This window comes from Larimichthys crocea, chromosome VI (assembly GCF_000972845.2).
Source record: "Larimichthys crocea isolate SSNF chromosome VI, L_crocea_2.0, whole genome shotgun sequence".
NCBI lineage: Eukaryota > Metazoa > Chordata > Actinopteri > Sciaenidae > Larimichthys > Larimichthys crocea.
The window spans coordinates 20,801,898-20,822,860 of NC_040016.1; the positions used below are offsets into that span (position 1 = coordinate 20,801,898).

Genomic DNA, 20,963 nt, shown 5'->3' on the forward strand with positions numbered 1-20,963 from the left:
CACTGTCGCCGGGTGCTTGCTCATGGTGGGACTTGTTGAGTCTCTGTAAATGTTATTATAGAGAGCACAGTGTCATGAGATCACTTCTATCATGATTCGGATTTATTTCAAACATGGATTAATGACGATGTGAAGCAGCGTGTGATCGTGGTCGTCCAACATGACTCATGAAAAGATATCATGTATTAAAGTTTCATTCACGATATGTTTAGTCATGTCTGCTGACTTCTTTCTTAGTTAAAGCGACTCGAGTAGCAGTATACGATGAGAACATGATGCTGCAGACTCTGTTTGAACAACGTTAGACAAACTGGGATAGTGCAAGTACACAACTCAATGAAATCTGGTCGTTTTTAGACATTTTAATGTTGGAATGTTTCACTCGATATTATTCAAAACAGACCAAACATATGAAAATAATCAATAAATGACTGAGAAGCAATGAGTGCATCTCTTTCAAAACACTTCTGAGCTCAGTAAATGTCAGCCTGCCAGTCAAAGAGAGGAGGATTACACACCTAAACATAATAAACACACACACACACACACACACACACACACACACACACACACACACACACACACACACACATTAGGGGGTAATAGTCAGAGGATTATCCATCAAGACCCCCACCCTGCCTTCTGTGTATGTTACACACACACACACACACACACACACACACACACACACACACACAGGATTATACACAGGGCTCAGATCTCTCAAGAACTATAACTTCCTCCCCTGGAGCCAATCAGGACCCCCCGCACTGCCATCTCTCCAGCCAATCACGTCTCCCCAGAGAGCCCCACAGGCCAAAATCGACAAGAAGCAGCTTTTCAGCAGCCTGTAAATGTAAACGCCTCCCCCGGCATCTTTACCTCCTCTCAGATCTTCATTTTCATTTTCTAATATTTTCATTTCTCCCTCATTACCTCGCCGCTGAGGCCTGGTCTACCTCAGCTGTTTGTTTGTCTCTTTCTCTCCTTTATTGTCCCAGTTGTACAGCCAGGTCTGTTTATATTCTGCTCATTCTTAATATATATATATTTTCTATTATATTTCCACTTTACTATCACTTTGGGAATAGGGTGAATTTTAATCTAAATAAACATTAAAATTGTTCTATCCGCTTGTTTTTCATCACAGGAGCTGCTTTGACTTTTGACCCGTTAATATTATTTTACAGTCTGGATGCAAACAAAGAATTGAGACGCTAATTTAATGTTTAGTGTTGTAATCCCTAAATGCAAAACACAGAGAGATTATTTATTATTTTCAATAAAAAACACTGGCAATTTATAAGTACTTTAAAACTTGGACTCCCACTGGAAAACAATGGGAGTGAACACGTTAGTTCAAACATATTATATATTATTATTATATCTTTGGTCACATCAGCTGATTTTAGATGTAAAAATATGTAGTTATGTTGTTGGAATACTTTTAAAAAACGCTACGTTCATAAACACTTTCCCTTCAAGCTACATTTCTTTCTTTCTTAACTCATTTTGTTTGCAGATTTCATAAAGTTATTTCATATATTTGTGGTCCTCCCCTCCCCTCATCATACTGTCCCCCAATCTAGCTTTTTAAAACCAACTTTGTTATTGTTTCTCTTCCAGTATATGCCATATTTCATCCTATATACTACATTTTCTTTTAGACAAACCTCCCGAACAAGAAGAATCACTTACTAAATGTATTTTTTCTCACTGCATTATACAATGTACACACCCACAGGACCTATAGGCATGCAATTAAGGGGAGAGTGAGGGATGGGGCTGCTACCTAGCGACACCCTCTGAGCGTCGGTTCAGCCCCGGAGCTGTCATCTCTCTCCAGCTCTCCCAGCACCGCACTCTGCACCGCGGTCCGTGCTGGACTGCCACCCTCTGGCTTCCAAGCCGAGTCTCCCTTGACTAAACCACTGCACCCGAAACAGCATAAAAAGCAATAAAACCCCAAAGCAGACAAAAAAAAAGATGCAACAATAACTGAGGATTGTGTCGACTTTTCATTACTCTAACTTGCTGATACGTGGAAAATGACATACAAAACACACTTGACAGTACACCTGTAAATCACTGCCGGCGTGCGGTGAATAAGCTTGTCAGCAAATTATTTAGAATATAAGAGTGAGAGCAGACGAAGCATGTGTGGCCTACATTAGCATCCAGAGGGAGAACGCTCTTTCTGTCACTCGTCTTAACTCGGCTGGCAGGAAGTTGCAGCGTGGCTGTCAAACAGGCGTCACTCGGATGCCGATTCAGGCCGTTCGCCGTCAAACTGTCACCACCGGCTGAATTCCTGGAGTGATTGTAACGCTCCGTCTCTTAACACCTCTTCCGGGGGTAAAAAAAAATAAATCTTTGATTCTTTTGTGGTGGAGGTGGTATCGATTTTCATGTGAACTTTGGTCGCAGCGGGCTGCCATAGCAGACAAATGACAGGATACAAGAAGAGCTCTCTTGTATCCTGTCATTTGTTGGATTTTATATTCCCCGAACATGCCGCTCCTCCAAACCGCCTCTCGACTGCTGAGTCTGATTAGGCGATTGAGGCCTTTGTTTGTGATTAACAGCCCAGCTATTTATGAAGCTAGATTTCTGTTGGTCTGCCGCTCATCTATCTTTCTCCGTCCATCCTTTTCCATCATTCTTGTGTATATTTATCTCAGCGAGAACAATACTACGGCCTGGAAATTTTTATCACGCCATATTTAGTCCTGCGCTCGCTCTGTCCTTCTTTCTGTCTTTGTTTCTTTCTGTTTGTTTATGAAAAGTCGATGAGAACAATAGAGGCAACACGGCCACGAAATATTATCGGACTATTGTCTGTTTCTATTTATTCCTCCAGTTAGCTTATCTCGCTGGGAACAATACAAAAGTGGGATGAGGGAAAAAAAATCCAAAGATCTTATTCGCATTTGTGTTTTTATGTATGTATGCAGAACTATTCACGCATGCATCTGCATGCACGTTGGCATTTATTTAAGGATTTTTGCATGTCCACACATCTTTGCATCGGTATGTCTTTGTGTGTATGTGCACAGCTTAGATGGTATTCGTGTTAGTGTGTGTGTGTGTGTTTGCCTTTCTATTCGTAGTGACCCAGAATGTCTTGACATTTTAAAGCCGGGGGAAGCAGCAGAACAGTCTGTCCCAAATGGAAACTTCTAAAAACAGAAATGCTGGAACTTAAAACAATAGGTGCCTACTAGTGTAAGTACAGTGCAAGGCATGAGGTGCCAGGATACATGATGAGGGGAGCAGAAGAATAGAGAAGAAGTTTTATATATTGCGCTTATAAGAAAGTGTTAGTAAAATGTCTTAACTGAGCTGGAAGGCAGGAACGCAAATGTCAAGGTGCAGAGAGATGAGGATGTGTTCTGCACACTGAGGCCTGACACTGTTAGTGGAGAGAGTTCAAAGGCAGGACTGGAGATGTCAGCATCCCGGGAAAGGCATTGTTTTTTTTTTGTTATTATTATTTTGTATGTTGGAACTTCAGAAAATCTAATGAGCAGGACAAGAAGTGTCAAAATACAGTCTGAGAGCAGATGTGAGATGAGTTTTCCCTTCGTACCCTGTTATCCAAGTCCTCAACAAACCCTCTTGTGGTGCATTCAGAGGCAGGATGGGAGACGGGGGAAGACAGGTGTTGCATTAAATGTCTAAGACAACAGCTTATGTTGGTGTTAGCACAGTTGTTGCATTGACAGCTAACACAAATTAGTGTAATTTCAAATAGACGATGATCATGATGGCATCTTTAAGAAGTGAGAAAGGTAAAGAAATCACAGCTGCAACAGTTTGTTTGTACGTTTCTGTTTTAAGAACAAGAGTACAATGCAAGCCTCCTGAAACCTTCTCACTCACATTCATCTGCTAAAGCTGTCAGCCTTATAGTTTTGGCGTAACACACAAAGATGCGCCACCAACACCCATCCACAGCCTCATAGACTGCCATGTTAAAAAGGCGGGAACATATCTGGAGGAAAGCAGAAGTAACGTTTCTTTGAATCGCTCTAAAGGTCACATTTCTTCACTTTATCAACACAAAATAACTATGTAGACGTTCAGGAAGGGCTCAGGATGCTCCCAGTGCTTTCGGTTCAATGATTGGAAATACGGTTTGGCCAGAAATCCTTCCTGTCACCCGGCAACAGCCCACTCGTCACTCTCAAAATTTCTGCGGGAATTATCTAGTTGCTGTTAATGTCACTTGTGTATATAGGCGTCACATGAGAGGACGTGTGCTGAATGATCCTCTGTAGCTCTGTAGATCATTTCGAAGGGGTTATTTTTATTATAAAGATGCATGAGGAAAGTCCTTACATGTCAGTGTAAGTCACAGAAAGCATTTCCACTTCAAACGACGGATCCCGAGTATAGAAAAGAGCAGAGGACCCCTCAAAAAGGTTTTGGGACTGACAGCGAGACCAAAAAGATTCAACACAAAGGGCAAACAAACTGAGCATTCTGCCCATAAATATCTGAGTTAGGAAGCACCATTGATGTGCAAAACTGCAGTGTAGATGAAATAAATAATGTTTTAACGTCCCAGTCCCTTGAAAACAGAAAGTTACAGGCAGTAAGTGAAACAAACTTTATTCTTTTATGCTACTTTAATCGGCTCCAGATGAGTGCTTCCACTAAAGGCTTAAAAAGTAGAGAGGTAGTAAATAAATTGAAACTCCAGTCAAGTGAATGGTGGCGAAATAAAGCAGAAAGAACAAACACCTCAAATAGTTCCTGCTTAATTCGACATGACAGAGAACAGCAACACTAAAGTAGTGAGGAAAGAAGCTACTGCATATTTTCTAATAAAACAAACCGGAGCACAGAGAATAAAAAATGGAAAACGACAAAACTGAATTGAAATAGCATTTCTGCAGCACTGATCCCACAACGGCACCTCGTAAACATTGTTTATTTCCATAAAACTTGGCTGGAGCTCAAAATAATGCAGCCCAGCAGGACGTGCATGAACACACACACACACACACACACTGCAGCTGTGGTGTGTTTGATGAAGTGGGCTGCGAGGTAAAAGGTATGGCTTCTAATACTCACCGGCATCAATCTCCCGCATGAACAAACACACACAGAGGTCTGTGCAAACACACATGTGGGTACACAACGTGCCCGCACATTAAAGGGACAGTTCAGGTATTTTAAAAGTGAGGTTTCATGTGACACCTATCCAGAGTCGGGAGACGGCGATCAGTATCCGTCAACATATTTTAGCCACATAAATCCTCAATAAAAGCTTTCCGTAGGCTATATTTAGAATATTTTCACAGCTTCACCTTCAGACATCAGACGGCCCTTTTATTTTTAGAACAAACCGCAGAACGTCTGGCTGTGCACTACACTGTATTACTCCACAGATCAGCTGTTTGGTCGTGAGATAAGACTGAAATCAAAAATTCATATTTCTAAAGACTTCAAAGACGTGTGTGTTTGTTTCTTTTCTGCCCGTGCAGCTGTAACTGATCTCCAGTGCGAGGCACAGAAGAAATACTGAAGTTCTAGAGTTAAGGAAATGGATGTCTGAGGGCAAATATGAAGCAGCGCAAATTTTCTTAATGTAGCGTGCACGATATTGAATTTTTTGAGATTTTTTTTATCTGGCTTAAATAGATTTTTCTGCTGACCCTGTCCACAGCGGTGCTTAACTCTGCTTCTCCAAACTGGGGGCTCAATGATCGCCACCTACAGCCCCACTTCAGAATACTTGAGCTATCCCTTTAAGAGATGCACAAACACCTGCAAAGGTACAGTGTTTGTGGCATTGCTCTGTAACAGGGGTCTTCAACCTTGGACAAGAGACGGACAGAACAGGGACCCCCCACATGTAATTCACTGGCCTATAATAACTTTTATATTGACTTTATTTAACTTGTATTTCACCTTATTAGCCTATTTATATACTGGGTTATTAGCCTGTGTGTGTTTATGCATAATTATTATTGGTTATTAAAGAGCTGTTTGTAGTTTTTCATAATTATTATTGGTTATTAAAGAGCTGTTTGTAGTTTTTCAAGTGTCTGCACCTTCACATTCACCATTATTTTGGTGAAAACTGTCAATTATTATGACAAAAATTGGTGGACCCCCTGCAGTACCTCTGCGGACCCCCTAGGGGCCATGGTCCCCTGGTTTAGGATCCCTGCTCTATAATAAGGGAGACTTTGAATTGGGTTTATGTGTTTATTTTTCCTGACAAAAGTTATTATTATTATTATTATTATTATTATTTTACGTGTTAATAAAGTTGCTAATGAATTAATCTGCAGGTCTTTTTAAAAACGCTGGAGACATTTAAATAGAAGCCAGTGATTTTTTTCTTCACGAGCTGATAACAGTTAAGTTGTTTCTACTAATAGCTGATAACTGATCCAGAAAGAATATGTAAATAATTTATTACGCATTAATAAAACTGTCGGTTACAAGTTGTAAACTGAGCTATAAAGCTCCATATAAAATGTGTGATACCATGGCGACAGTTACCGTCTCTGTCTGTCCGTCCTGCTCTCTTTCTCTTCACGTCTCTCGTTCTCACCTTTCTTCATGCTCCCTTGATCCTTTCCTCCCTTTATACCTTTTCTATCCTCACTTCACCTCGCTGATTTCCTCTATCCGACTCGCTAATTCAATCACACACACACACACCTGTACTCGCACATGCACCTTCCCTCCGATGAGTTATCCCCAACAGGCACACACTCTATTACCCAAGATGCACTGCCCTGCTGCACGCCTGCCTTTTCATTGGCCAATAAAACAACCCGAGCTTTATGGCTCTACCGATTGCAAGTACATCAACTATGGAGAGAGAGAGAGAAGAGGGGTGACACAAAGGGAGAGAGGGTTTAAAGGAAAGTACACCTGAGGTTTATGAGCCGAACTCAAAGAGGACGGGTGAGGAGTGCAAGTCTGGGGAAAATAGTGGATGAATAGACAAAGGGTGTCTGAAACATACTTCAAAGGTAAGAGTGATAAAACAGAGAAAGAGACTCTATCATGTAATATGGGAAAAGAGGGAGAGAGAGATCGTAAAGCTCATAAAAATATAGAGAGCCATTCATGACTTATAAAATAACAGCCATCGATGTGCAAACCAAAACTGCAGCGTAGATGAAATAGATGATATTTTATTGTTCCAGGCCCTCAGTCCCAGTCTGTATAAATAGCTATTGATTTAACATGTTTTATTCAGCCAGCCAGGCGAACTTTCAGGGCCCGGGAGACGTCACCTGCTTGTCGAAGGCAATGGCTGCTGCTCTGTCGAGAGCTTTCTGCTGCATTTAAGACAGCCGTCTTCTGTCGGTCAAAGGTTTCATCCCAAGTTCCTCAATCCAAACGGCGTTCACTCGTCTGTCTGAGTTGTACCGGGGGGAGTCAAGTACCTGGAAAAGTGAATAAGAAAACTCTTCATTGTTCTTTCTCAGCCCGCTGGCAATGATACAAAATAATATTAGAAGAAAAATAACTTTATGTTTGTGTTCGTAAGAAATTCATTTCAACTCTGGGGTGAGTTCGGTTCATTTTGGGCAGATGGGAGCAAAACAATGTTCAGTCTCACCTTGAATTCACAACAGAAATGAACATCCATCCATGTAATTCGTACAAAGCTTGACCTTCCAACTACTGATGTTTGCCACACCCTTCAGTGGCTTACACAGACCCTGAAGTTAAGGTGACATGAGGTAGAGTTCGGGAAAGATCATGGTATGTTCGCAATGTTGCCACACGTCAGGTATGCAACTTAAAACTCATGGTTGACTTTTGGTTTCACATGGGACACAAACCTTAGTCTCCTGGGTGAAAGTCCTCTGTTTGGTTGTTCCATCCATCCACCCAAAGCCAACCTCCTTACACTTTACAAGAATAGACTATATCACCTGTAACAGATGGGTTACATTTCAGACGCACAAGGTACCCTTTAGCATCTGTATGTGTCAGCGCGCTTGTTGATTTGCATAGAGGAATTCTATAGCCGAATTATTCCTTAGTACGAGTATTTACAGTGATCCCTCGCTATATCGCGGTTCACTTTTCGCGGACTCGCTGTTTCGCGGATTTTTTTCAGTGTCATTTTGCATGCTTTTTTTTTTTTTACAGCATACTGTACAGTATGAACGCGCATTGTGTTCTGCGTCCTGATTGGCTAAGGGAGAACCGCACATGTGTTCTGCGTCCTGTTTAAGGGAGTACTGTACAAAATGCCTGTAAAAAGGTGTATAAAAGTGTGTGGTTAGGGGTTTTACGGCCTTAAAACATGTATAATAATTGTAAAACTCACTTCGCAGATTTCGTTTATTGCGGGTTATTTTTGGAACGTATCCCCCGCGATAAACGAGGGACCACTGTACTTAGCATCAGGACAAAATATTACATGTACATGGACCTCTTTTCTTTTCTTCAGCAAATCGCAGTCTGCAAGCAGTTAGCTGCAACCAACTTCCAAAAAGAGAGTGCCTAACTTCGAATTTTCATAAAGTTATATAATATGTGTGCCTATCTCATTGGTCCAAAAACTGTTGGGGAGCTGCCCTGGTTTAAACTTGGCTCTCCCTTGTTGGTGCACAGGCTGGTCCCAGCCTCTTGGCACTCTCCAATCGTCTTCAGCCAGCTTCCTAAAGAGGAGGAAAACCTAAACTCCCCCTTCGATGTTCAGTTGTACCTAGTCAGCGATCTGAGACTTCTATCTTACAGTATGCCTCACATGACTAACTGCAGGGGGTTTGACTTTTGACCCTGACGGTATCTTGTCCCTCTGTTTTCAACCGGCTGATAATCAGAGTAGCCCTCTGTTCTACAGATCCTGTTTCAATCAACTGACAGAGGTGGCCTTCTGCTCTATGGATCTATAGAAACCAGGGTGATGAGTTGGCAACACAACTTACAGGTCACACAATACGAACATACAACATTTTATTCTAACATATGACAAAACGTCAGTATTTGACGTCCCTAGGAATGAGAACGTTGAATCACATTTGCTTGTCGTTCCCAGACACCGACACTAGAAGAAGTTCAAAGATTCAAAGACTGTCTGAACAAGTCAAAGGACGAAAAATGTTTCAAGTGTGCGCCGCGGGAATTCAAAGAAACAGCACTGCTTATTTTTAATGATTCCTTTCTGTTGTTTCTCCCGCCCACCACACTGTAGCTCTATATGCCCTCAGAGAAACCGGGGGGCTTTGATCAATCATTATGGATTTAGTTCTCTAACAAGACAGTGATACATTAGAAGTGAGAACATCCGTGTAATACACACCAACCGCAAGAAATACCAACGCAACTGCTGATGAGCATCAGCAGCAAACAACAAAATGAGTCGAGCTCGGTTCAACCCCAGAGTCACACAAACTAAAATTGTTATTGATTCTGATTCACAAAACATGATTGTGGCCAGTGACACACATCCAAACGTGGTATTTGAGTATGTCCATCCCTTCAGGTTTTTCTCTGCTGTTGCTGATTTTCTGTATTTGCATCTTTCTTCCCTCAACCTCGTATTTCCCGTCTCTCTCTCTCTCACACACAAACACACAAACACACAAACACACACATCACGCAGCAACACATCGCACCACCTCCAGCCTGCAGGCCTATAGTGGAAGTGAGGCACCCAGCTGTTGGCGCTTTTGATTTGAGTCCGCTAATGGAGCGGCGAGGGGTCGACTGCCTCAGCTCACACACCTACACACACACACACACACACACACACACACACCACCTTCAGCCTCCAAGGTACCACAAACATCCATCCACATCACTTATCACTCTTTTTTCTCTCTCTCTCTCTCTTTCACCTCCTCCTTTGGCTCTGGCTCTCTTTGTTTTCCAGTCTTCATTTTCTTCTCGTCACATTATTTTTTTCATTAATAAAGCATGTAATGAAACTGAATATGAGCTACTCTCAGGGCGCGATGAGAAACTGTCCTATTCTCAATGTCACTTTCCAATTCAGGAGTTCTTCCCCGGCGTGGCATTGGCAAATTGAGAACAGTAGCAGCAAATGGAAGGACATTTAGAGATAATCACGAAGACAATCACTTTGTGCATTAAATTAAATCTCTTGTATCGGTGTGTTCTGATGATCTCAACCTGAACATTCAATATTTAGAACATTCTCTGTCTCAGTATTAATTGCACATATTTCTCTCTGCAAATATTGTTTTGTCTCTTCTCGGCTCTTTTCAACTCTTCTGTGTGAATTCATTCCAAAGCAGCTTTATTGCACAAAAACAAAAGGAAGCTCCTGAAGTTTTGTAAACTCAAGCTCAGTTTCCAAAAAATGTGTTTTATTAATTCCATCTCAAATAGTTTCTTTTAGTGGACTGAGCAGGGTGTAACAGGGGAATGGTGATCGCATGCCTCCGTGGCTGAAGCCAGACTGGAGACTTTATGGTTAAACCACCGGCCCATTGTGACGCTGACACCATCAGCAAGAAGCCCAGCGTCTGTCTTTCAGCCTTTTATTTCACCGAGCTCTCGCCAATTACTAAAAGTCAGTCTGAGATTTAGTCTTGTCTGGCGCTCTCAGCTCCAGTATGTCTTGAATCTGCTGGGGTTGCAAGGATAGATTTAGTTACTAGATATTTTCTGCACAGCGATGATTGCCGGTGGGAAAGTTTTCCTCTGTGAATTCCTCCTTGGCAGTCGGCTAAACAGTGCTGCCCTTGCATGCTGTTTTTGTCAAGAAATCAATCCCAGAAGACAAATGACAGGAAACATGAACCGTTCCAGGGGCTATAGCTCTGCAAGCCGGAGAAACATTCTGCGTCGGTGGAGGTTTCCGCTGGTTCATTCATGTCGTCTCTCTTTGTTTTCTGTCTCTTTTGTTCATTGTTCTTCTCTACCTCCGTCACTTGTTCTCACCTTGCCTCCACGTGTTATATATCCAGTATTATTATATTTTTTTATTCTCACTTTGTGGCTGAAAGACAAACTCTGATGCACTCAGAGGCCCTGACACAGACACACACACTCGATGAAGTGCTGAGATGTGTTTGGGTTGAATTGCTATTAATGTTTCTTTTTCTCTCTCTGACCATTCAATACTCTTTTGTACTGACTGTCATTCACAATGACAGCTGACCTCCAGTGTTCTGCCGTGTGTGTGTGTGTGTGCGTTTGTCCATGTGTGCAGTCATCGACAGTCGTGCAGTGTGGAAACTTGCCAGCAGCAACATTACAACAGACATTGACAGTTCTTTTAACAGAAGAACTATTGAAGCGCTTCTGCCAGTTTTAGTGACCATGGGTCAATTTGCTCAATTTGTTCCAGTCTCAAAGTGGAGATCATGTGGAGAAACACAGACCTGTAGTAAAGAGCCGACATCACTTCGCCTCCAAAATTGATTCGTGCTACGTTTAACAGACAAAAAGACGTGGTCGATTTGTTGGATCTGCTGTGATGTGACAGTGGAAGCGGTTGGAGAGTCAAAGTCGAGTCTTTAATCAGTAACAATATCTGAACGTCAGAAATCTTTCTTTTGGAATAAAAACATTTACACACAAAAGCGTTTCAAATTCAAAATGTTCTAGAGATTTTGAGTAATGAAACTGACACAACAGGTGACGAAATGATGAAATAAAGTATTTTTTTTACAATACATACAAAATGGTTTGAGCATTTTAGCATCTTTAAGCTTTTTGTTTTGGCTCCCTCCCAACGCTCTCATCTTAGTATTTCGTCCATTGTCACTCAAAGGTCAGAGTAAAGCTAAAATAATCTCGTCTGCTTCCAGATCACCTACAAGGCCCTGAGCTCCTTAGACCCCAGCGCCGATCTGACAACACAGAGGGGACGGGTGTTCAAGCTGAGGAACGAGACCCATCACCTTTTCGTTGGTCTCTACCCAGGAACCACCTACTTCTTCACCCTCAAAGCCTCCACGAACAAAGGCTTCGGCCCACCCGTCACCACCCGCATCACCACCAAGATCGCAGGTAACAATCTTTAGTCGCATTTTGAAGTGCTGATAGTTTTCGACTTTTATTTCTGGTGACACTGGTTTGATTTTTGCTCCAAACATACAAACATTGTGTCAAACTTATTGCTTATTATTTAGCAGGTGAGGAGACACTGATTCCTTTTTCGTTGGCCACTTGGAGCGCTGACATGTCAGTCACTTTCTTTCTTTGTGCCTGTCTTTGTTTGTCTGTCTGAGTGACCGTCTTCACGTCTATCTGACTTTCTCTTTCCATCTGTGTAATCCTCTGTTTGTGTCATCCGCCCGGGCCCATAGAAAATGTCAACAACTAAAACAATCATCTTTTGTGGCGAGAACTATGAAATGCCCTCACATGTTAATGCACTTCTTTATTCTGGAACAAGAGGATTTCTCGAGTCTTCTTCTGTCTGTTTTGTGAAGGCTGCTCTCTGTTGTTCAAATGACAGAATGACTGATGCAAAATAAAAACCCGTGCATCTCTTTGCCCTTTATCTCTCTGACTCACCCGTTCTCTCTCCCCAAATTAACTGCCGTGCATCCTCACCCTTCCCTTTTCATCTCTCAGCATCCTTTCTTCTCTTTCTTCCTTTCTGTCTCTGCTCCCACCTTTTCTCTATTTTTTTTTTACCTTCCTCTAATAATCCATCCCCATATCTCTCATTCACAGGATGTTGTTATCTCTATGTCCTCCTCATTAGGAGAGTTGTGACCTTTTAGCAGTTTTCTGTGGAGACGCTCATTGTAAGCGTGGGCCCAAAAGTAGTACTTCTTACAATCCCCAAGTCCAGCTTGAAGGCCACTTGTAGAGGAGTTATTTTTGAGGGCAAAACAAAGTTGAATGATGAATCGTCTGCTGCACAAATGCACAATGAATCAAGGATAAATTCACAGTCCGCAAGATGCACTTTCCAGACTGCAAACTTATCTTAGAGCAACATTTATCTTCACAGTTCAACCCTGGATACGATATTCAAATCCTTGCACAGTCTGTATGGAGATTTGTTCCAGTCTTTGACATTTGAAGCTAGATTGCACTTACTTGTCTTGTTGTACAACCTTATTTGAGTTGTTAATTCCCTTTAATGAGTATTAAAATGCCAGAAATCTATACCCCTATGTGATCCAAACATAGCTTATTACATCCTCTGTGTTTATTAATATCATTACATAATTAATGAGTGTCATTTGACTCAATCCACATGTGATATGAAGCAGAGATTACGGCATAAGCTTTCCTTGTAGGCTTAAGTATACCCATCGAGGCTGTGCTGAGCACACACATCTTTTCATATTTATGAAAAGATGTGTCCTGGTAACAGTTCAGTGCCACAGCAAGTGGCCACTTCTCATTTGTTACAGGAGGCTCTGAGGTTTATTGATCACTTTGTTATAATCGTACCGATGTGAACTTAAGATAAAATGGTCCACGTATCACATTTAACCCCCCCCAGGGGAATACATTTCTAGCCTAATAATGACTCCCAGATTTTCAGTCTGCAAATATGTCATTGCACTGAAATAGAACAGAACAATATCACTGAGGGCCCAGCAGTGCCTCTTTCTGCTGAGGGATCTCAAAGGGTTCTAACGTTGGACCATTTAACGCCCGTCTACAAATCACTCATTTCAATATCACGCCTTGGTACAACTTCCTTCCTGTTCGAAACAAATCAGAACTTTCTGGGGTCATCAAGCATGCCCACACAGTACTCTGTAGCAGATCTCTGCACAGAGTTAGACCCTCATTACACAGGACCCATCACACGACCCCCACGACTCCAGTCTGCCGTTACAGAAACCCTCTGATCAGGACACGTCATACCAACTGCCACTGGCACGATAAGTTTTTCTGATTCTGAACTAAATCCAAAACATGGGCAGTAGGCAAACCTTCCTCTACCCACTGACCATGTTGAGTGCTGATTGAACGACAGAAGGCTGCGATATCTAAACCTGTCATCAGCACGTTATTAGCATTGTCCTCTCTGTCAACACTTACACTGATTTTATGTTGACCTTTCCGCTGAGCCTCTCAAATCTTAACAACATGTTGTTAGAAAACACAGCGTTCCTGAACACAGACGTCGTCTCCCTCTAAATGTCACGCCATCCCCAATCTTCATTATCTCATTCAGGGACCAAAGGATAAAGAGATTTAAATTGAATGATGCAGACAGATGGAGATGGATGGACATAGGAGGAGGGATTGGACTTGTGTTAATAACCTACATGTCACACCAATCAGAGAAGAAAGTGTTGATGTTTTACTCAGATGGGCACAGACGCTGAACCTGCAAAATGAGGGCATGACAGACGTGAAATTAAAAACTGTTCGTGTTGAAGCACACATCCATCTTTCTGTTGCTCTTAATAACACCTGAGGAGATGGCTGCTGTCAAGATCTGATAGGAAAATATCAGAAAGAAAAAAGGACAGGACAGATTAGATGATTTGTTTTTTAAGCTTTACGTAATGTTTACCGGTGCTTTTATCTTTCACAAGTTTGACATTTTTTCAACTTCCTAAAGTAAACCAATCTGGAAAAGAAAGTCGAGCTCACGTTGTGTTCTGAGATCAGTTTTCCCTTTGACATCAGGCTCATTTTACAAACCGAAACTCACGTTTCATCGTGTCCGTGCGTGCGACACAGTCCGTTTGTAGAAGACTTATTGAGCTGAGGAAAATGAATAAGGGAGGAATGTGCAGGGTCAGTGTGTTTGTAATCCAGAGATTTGGGCTGGCATTAATGAATATTCATCATTATACGGTGCAGAATGCTGGTCAATAATGCTTTCGCTTTTCTTACCATCAGCTCCCATGATGCCAGAGTACGAGTCTGAGGCTCCACTGAACGAGACGGAGACCACCATCACCATCCTGCTGAAGCCCGCCCAATCACGTGGAGCGCCAATCAGGTAATTTCTCACCTGTCCTGTCGTTACATTTCATTCTTTCATTCTACCAACACTTCCTTTATTTCTCCCTCTCCTCTCCTCTCTATACCCTTCACCCTCTCTTTACATCCACTTTCCTCTCTCGTCTTCCTCGGGGGTCTCTTTTAAAGCCATTAAAATCACTCACACATATAAGTCCAATTTGTATGCAAAGGAACTCCGAGAATAAGACTTCTTTTTTTTTTTCATAGATATAAATTTGGCAGTGAAACATATCGCCATTAGTCACTTTAGCATCTTGCAGCTTTTTAGTCACCGCCTCCATGGAGATGCAACTTCAAGCTGACTTGACAGGCCTAAATGTTTAATGGTAATTTGGCAATCAATGTCTGGTCACTTGAGACTTCACTGCTTTAATTGAAACGCCCTGCCAAAAGCTTGTTGACATAAAAGGATAAAAAAAAAAAGCTTTTAAGGACATTGGCTCTTTTTTTTTCACATTATGCACAAAAAATGTGCAGTCAGTCATGTAAACACATGGTTGGCATATAGTGGCACAATAACAGAAAAATCAACTCTGAAAACTTTTCATGAAAGCATTTCATAAAAAGCCACTGACATCCGTTCGTTCGAGACGTGTCGCAACCCCGCCACAAGCGTGACACGTTTCAGAAGCAGCTCTCCATCGAGTATACACGACTGTTCTGTTTTTGATAGACGCCGCGACCAGCCACGTCGATCAGCACAGAGCAGATCGAGCTGGCTGGAAGTCAGACACATAAACGTGGAGGGAGTCCAGACGGTTCAAAATAAAACATCAGTTTACCTATATAGCATATTAACTGAATCTGAGCAAGTTAACAAAGTCTAGGGCAGGGGTCTCCAAACTACGGCCCACTTAACGATCCCAAACAATCCCTCTAAACATGGCCTATTTTTCAAAATTGCATTTTCCTATTATAAAATATCCACACTTAATGATTAAGCTTGGCATTCTAATTAAATTCTACCTTATTTACGAACTAATTACAGTACTAGCTAATTTTCATCCCCTCACACAATGGTATATTCCGACTAGACTTTGCTCGTGATCAACTTCCGCGCAGTCTGCCCGGGGGATTCGACTCGGCGGGTCAGGGGCCGCCGCACGGTGCGGGAGGATCCCCTCATGGGACCTCTCCCCGGCGCTGGCTGGCCTCCGCCGGGCGCATTTCCTCCGTGGTGGTGCACCGCGACCGGCTCTGGGTCGGCTTAGGAAGGCTCAGGGGGCGAAGGTGGCTCACGGCTCCGGCCGCGAGCTTTACAGCGGCCTCCTGCCCGGACCTCGCCGCTTCCCGGGGCCGTGGACTTAGTGCTCGCTGCGCCCTCCCCGCGACTGTCGAATCGCAACTTAACACAACTTTCACTTCCTCCCGCAACAAAATCGCAACAAAAATGTAAAAAGCACCGCAACTTTCACCGCAATTTTTTTGAAAACCTCATGCAACATCAGGGATTTTAGGCCGCAACTATTTCAAAAAAGGCCGCGAAACCCTGGTGGGACTGATATCATTTCCGGTTATAGACACAGAAAGGCAAGTTGATGTGGCCCGCACCGAAAAAAGTTTGGGCACCCCTGGTTTAGGGGGTCAAACGCTTTCAAAACACTCCTGGTGGGATATAAAGCTGCGTGAAAAATGGGCCCAAAACACAACATCACAAATATTTGCAAATATGAATTCATGAACATTAACTTTACCGTTAACAGTTCTACAGCTGGTTGAGTATTTTTCTATAACGTAAGTACAATTAAAACTAACAAACAAAAAGAAACTCGATAAAAGAACTCACACTGGAGTTTCCGTCTTCAGGTCCCAGGTCCACTGCGCTCGCTGCTTTTGTTTTAAAATGGACACACAGCTAATTTATTCCTTTTCTCATTTTCTCAGCCAGCGTGTTTTTTAATTAAAAGTTCACTTTGAACATGTGATCTCATCCATTTAATTGGTGCAGGAGAGAACATTATTCTGCAGTTGCCTTGAGGGAAATACAGTTTCGACAAGAGTGCGTGGAGAATATATATCACTTCAATTTGGACTTGGGGAAATGGACTTTGTGAAATGTGAGCGTGGGTCAGTGGTTTAGTGTTAATTTCTGTAAATCCCATACCGTATCTCGCCATTTATCACCCACACATGGCAAATATATCATTTTGAATTAGGCTGCACTCCAACCGCTCACATCTTTATGTGTTTATCAACCCCGGATAAGCCTCTTTGCGTGTTTGCTTAGTATTACATGCTTTAAGTGCCAACAGATGTACGTGGAGCGGCGGAGGGAAATGTATCTGCCGGTTAATGTTCACGCTGATGTTTGGTGGTGTTCTTTTATATTTATTTTGAGGAGATAAGAGCACCTCAGGTTCAGGAGCTTAGATGAGGAATGCTTACTGAGATGGGTCATGTGCACACACACATGCATGCACATAAATGGACACAGTGAAAAGCAGTTTTTAAAGGCTAACAGTGGACACCGCTCACAGTCTCAACTGCCAAACAGGCCCATGAAGGATCATCGGAAACGTCCTCACTTTACAAAATGTTCATTTACTAAAAGGTCCACGCGCTCCAAACTGTTCACATTTTCCAAAGCGGATGTTTAAAACTCACAAAGAGAGAACTACAGCAACACAGGCGAATATAGAAACACCTGTAAAAAAAAAAAGTCTATATTCGCCCATGTGCCAGGCTTCATCCCTTGTGCAGCCACTGAAAGCCATTAGTTTGAAATAGATATTTCACCAGAAAGGCAGAAACGGCACAGAGAGTGTGTGTGTGTGAATGTGTGTGTGTGTGTGTGAGTGTGTGTGAGAGAGAGAGACTCATCTTTGGTCATCAGCAATTATCTTTTATGAAAGCTGCCAAACGGGAGCTGGGGATAATTGGCCACGGCCCCCTTCACAGAAACATACATTTCCCTAATTGCGTATAATTGTGAAGTGAGTTCTTGGCGTGGAGGACGGAGGTAATTGCGGAGGGCCGCTGCGTTTGTCCTGACCGCTGAAGGAGCCCTCAGCCATTCATGAAGCCTCTCAGAGCAGGATGGAAGCACACACACACACACACACACACACACACACACACACACACATAAAAGAGCCCACACACACAGACTTAGACACAGTATAGTATATAAACACACGTCAATACACCCGGTGGATAATTACACCTGTTAGATATCACACACACACACACACCCACACACACACACCTACTAAAGCACATACAGGCACATGCACACCTCCTAGCGCCACACACACACACACACACACACACCATGCATGCATATGCAAAAGAGGATGTAACTTTATATCTGTTACTCTCTCACACACACACACACACTCTCTCACACACTTTTAATTCACACTTTGCTGCTGAGTCAGCGCAGGAAATGATCTGCCAGCTACTTTGTTAAGTTCGCTGAAGTTCGCTTCCAAAGTATATCCACCATTTGGAAAAAGAAAGTGACCCCTGGAACAAATTATATTCCTTTTTAAAGGATAGTCGGCCTTTTCCGGAGAATTCTTTGCAGACTTCAGCCGTCTTAATGCTTTAATTGCCAAAATGGATATAAAGCACTCAGGATATTGAAGCTTTTTAATGGCCGGGTGCTCTATAGTGAGAAAAGTAAAATTCAGATCAAACAAATTAAGCCAGGCTATAAAAGTGCACCTGTTTTAAGACTGATTGTTTCATTAGCAGGTATTAATGTGACTTTATCTGTGTCACCAGCTCCTACCAGCTCGTTGTGAAAGAGGAGCGAAAGTCCAAGACCCGCCGCGCCGCCTCCGAAGCCCCCGAGTGTTTCTCCGCTCCCGTCAGCTTCCGCAACGCCTCCATCTTGGACTCGTCCTATTACATCGCCGCCGAGCTGCCCCCGTCCAGCCTCACGGTGGTGCAGCCGTTCACGGTGGGCGACAACAAGAGCTACGGCGGTTTCTGGAATCCTCCGCTGTCGCCGGCCAAGAGCTACAGCATCTACTACCAGGCCATGAGCAGAGCCAACGGGGTGAGTGTTGCAGATATATGAAGCTTAACTCTGAAACGAATGGAGGAATTCAGTATTCCCTCCAAACCTGGACGCGTCTTCATTTATAGAGCACTTTCTAAATCCAGATTGCTTCAAACAATGCAACAACTTCATAACAAGCTGATCTTATTCAACAGTTTGTGCAACAACTTCATAACAAGCTGATCTTATTCAACAGTTTGAAGCAAATAAAACAAAACCAGCAGAAGGGCTCGATCAACAGGAACTTTTTAAAAATTCTTCATATGGAGGCTTTAAAACTGGAAACAGGGAAACCTGGAAACAAAATTTAAACTAATATGGAACATTAAAACAACATTGCTGCAAATATTTTCTATTTTTGGAATTTAGCGCCCCCAGTCTGCACATCCTCCTCTTCAAAACACCCGTGGTACAAACACTAACACTCTCCCAGTGCTCTGAGTTCAAAGTCCAGGCAGCCTGGCTAACAAAGTGAAATGACATTAACTAACAGCAGCTACATTTTACAGCAGTTTACTCTACTGTCCATCAGGAAACTGCAACTCACAGAGAGTTAAGAGAGGAGGAGCCGGAGGACATGAAACACTATTGAGTGCAGCTGAATATAACCCGCACCAGCTACATTTTAAAAGAAAATACATTTTGTACATATATTGGCCGCATTTGAATATTGTCTTCATGTTGTAACATGAGATATTTACACGGAAGATTTTTGTAGTTTTCATTTTTCAAACTGTGCCTGAAAATCATCAGTACGGCATCAACGCGGGATGACAAGATTACGTGCAGTAGCTCTATTTCCTTCTTTGAGGGCCAGATCGATTGCCTTTAACTTAAAAGCTGCATCATCTGCATTTCTTCGTGTGTTTTCCACGATGAGGGTGTGTGCATGATGCGTAAAAATGACAAAATCCAAATCAAAACTAGTGTCTTCTTCGGCGCATAATCTTTCCCTACGTCTGTCTCACTTTTGCGTTTATTGCTAGAGAGTGTTGGCCAGTAAAAAATCTATAAATAAGACGCACCGTTGTATAGGCCGCAGGGTTTAAAGCGTGTGAAAAAAGTAGCTGCTTATAGTCTGAAAATTACGGTAGTTGTTGGTGTGTGACGTAGTGCTGTAAGGCGTTACGTACTCATACCCTGAGCACAGAATGACATAGTGTAAGAGTGGAAAAGACAGACACACCATTCACCTGATTACACGTCCAAATGATTTAAAGCCTGTTATGTCATGATAAAAACTTGTAATCGTCTGATGAAAACAGGTTTTTTAATCACAAAGCTTAAACAGCTTCTCAAAGATGAGACTCTACCTTTGGCCACACCCTAATCAGTGATGTCACGATAGGTGTCACAGCATCAAGAGACGAGACGAGGGCTTTGCAGGAACACTTTAAATGACTCTCTCAGCTTCAGTCAAGTGAATGTTACTTTCTATCAAAGAATCAACTGAAGAGTTTTCACTCCCAGAATCCATCTGTCTGTTTGCTTTCCCCTTTTTTTTTGCCTGGCAATTATACTGTCTGCAAATGTAACAGCAGCCCGCCCACCTCCGCCACCTCTCTCCTTCTCATAACTCATTCACAACTTGAACTTGACTTTTGAATTTCCATAATACTCTGAACCCCTGTGAGGGTTGTTTTAATTTTCCACTGCTGTAACCACGGTAACTCGGCTTGGCGAGCGGGGCCCGGGAAAAGCTGGCTGACGCCGTGATGTAATATCCTCCTTCAGACGGCAGATTTCCCACAATGCACTCACACGGAGGGAGATTGTGTGTGTGAGTCTGAGGGAGGAGGAGGAGGAGGAGGAGGAGGAGGTGGTGGTGGTTCTTGCGTGATTGAACAAGCATGCGTGTGACTGGATGAGTACGTGTTTTTAAAGTGTGTGTGCTTTCCAGTTGTGTATATGCATGTGCTTTGTTTGTGTGTGTGTGTGTGTGTGTGTGTGTGTGCAGGCCCCAAATCACATAGGAATTCCTTATTTGATTGGATCTCAGTCAATCCAATCAGTGTGAGATTTGTTTGGGTCATGGATTGCA

At 42.6% G+C, this 20,963-nt stretch overlaps 1 protein-coding gene across 13 annotated transcripts in view; it reads left to right on the forward strand.

Moving 5' to 3' along the window:
• The window catches only part of ptprt (protein tyrosine phosphatase receptor type T), a 345,472-nt gene that overhangs the window by 181,338 nt on the left and 143,171 nt on the right, over positions 1 to 20,963 (forward strand). For all 13 annotated transcript variants that reach the window (XM_027279178.1, XM_027279180.1, XM_027279182.1 and 10 more), the window contains exons 12-14: positions 11,772 to 11,973; positions 14,791 to 14,893; positions 18,643 to 18,919. In XM_027279178.1, coding sequence (XP_027134979.1) covers positions 11,772 to 11,973; positions 14,791 to 14,893; positions 18,643 to 18,919 — 582 coding nt within the window. The remainder of the gene's footprint in view (positions 1 to 11,771; positions 11,974 to 14,790; positions 14,894 to 18,642; positions 18,920 to 20,963) is intronic.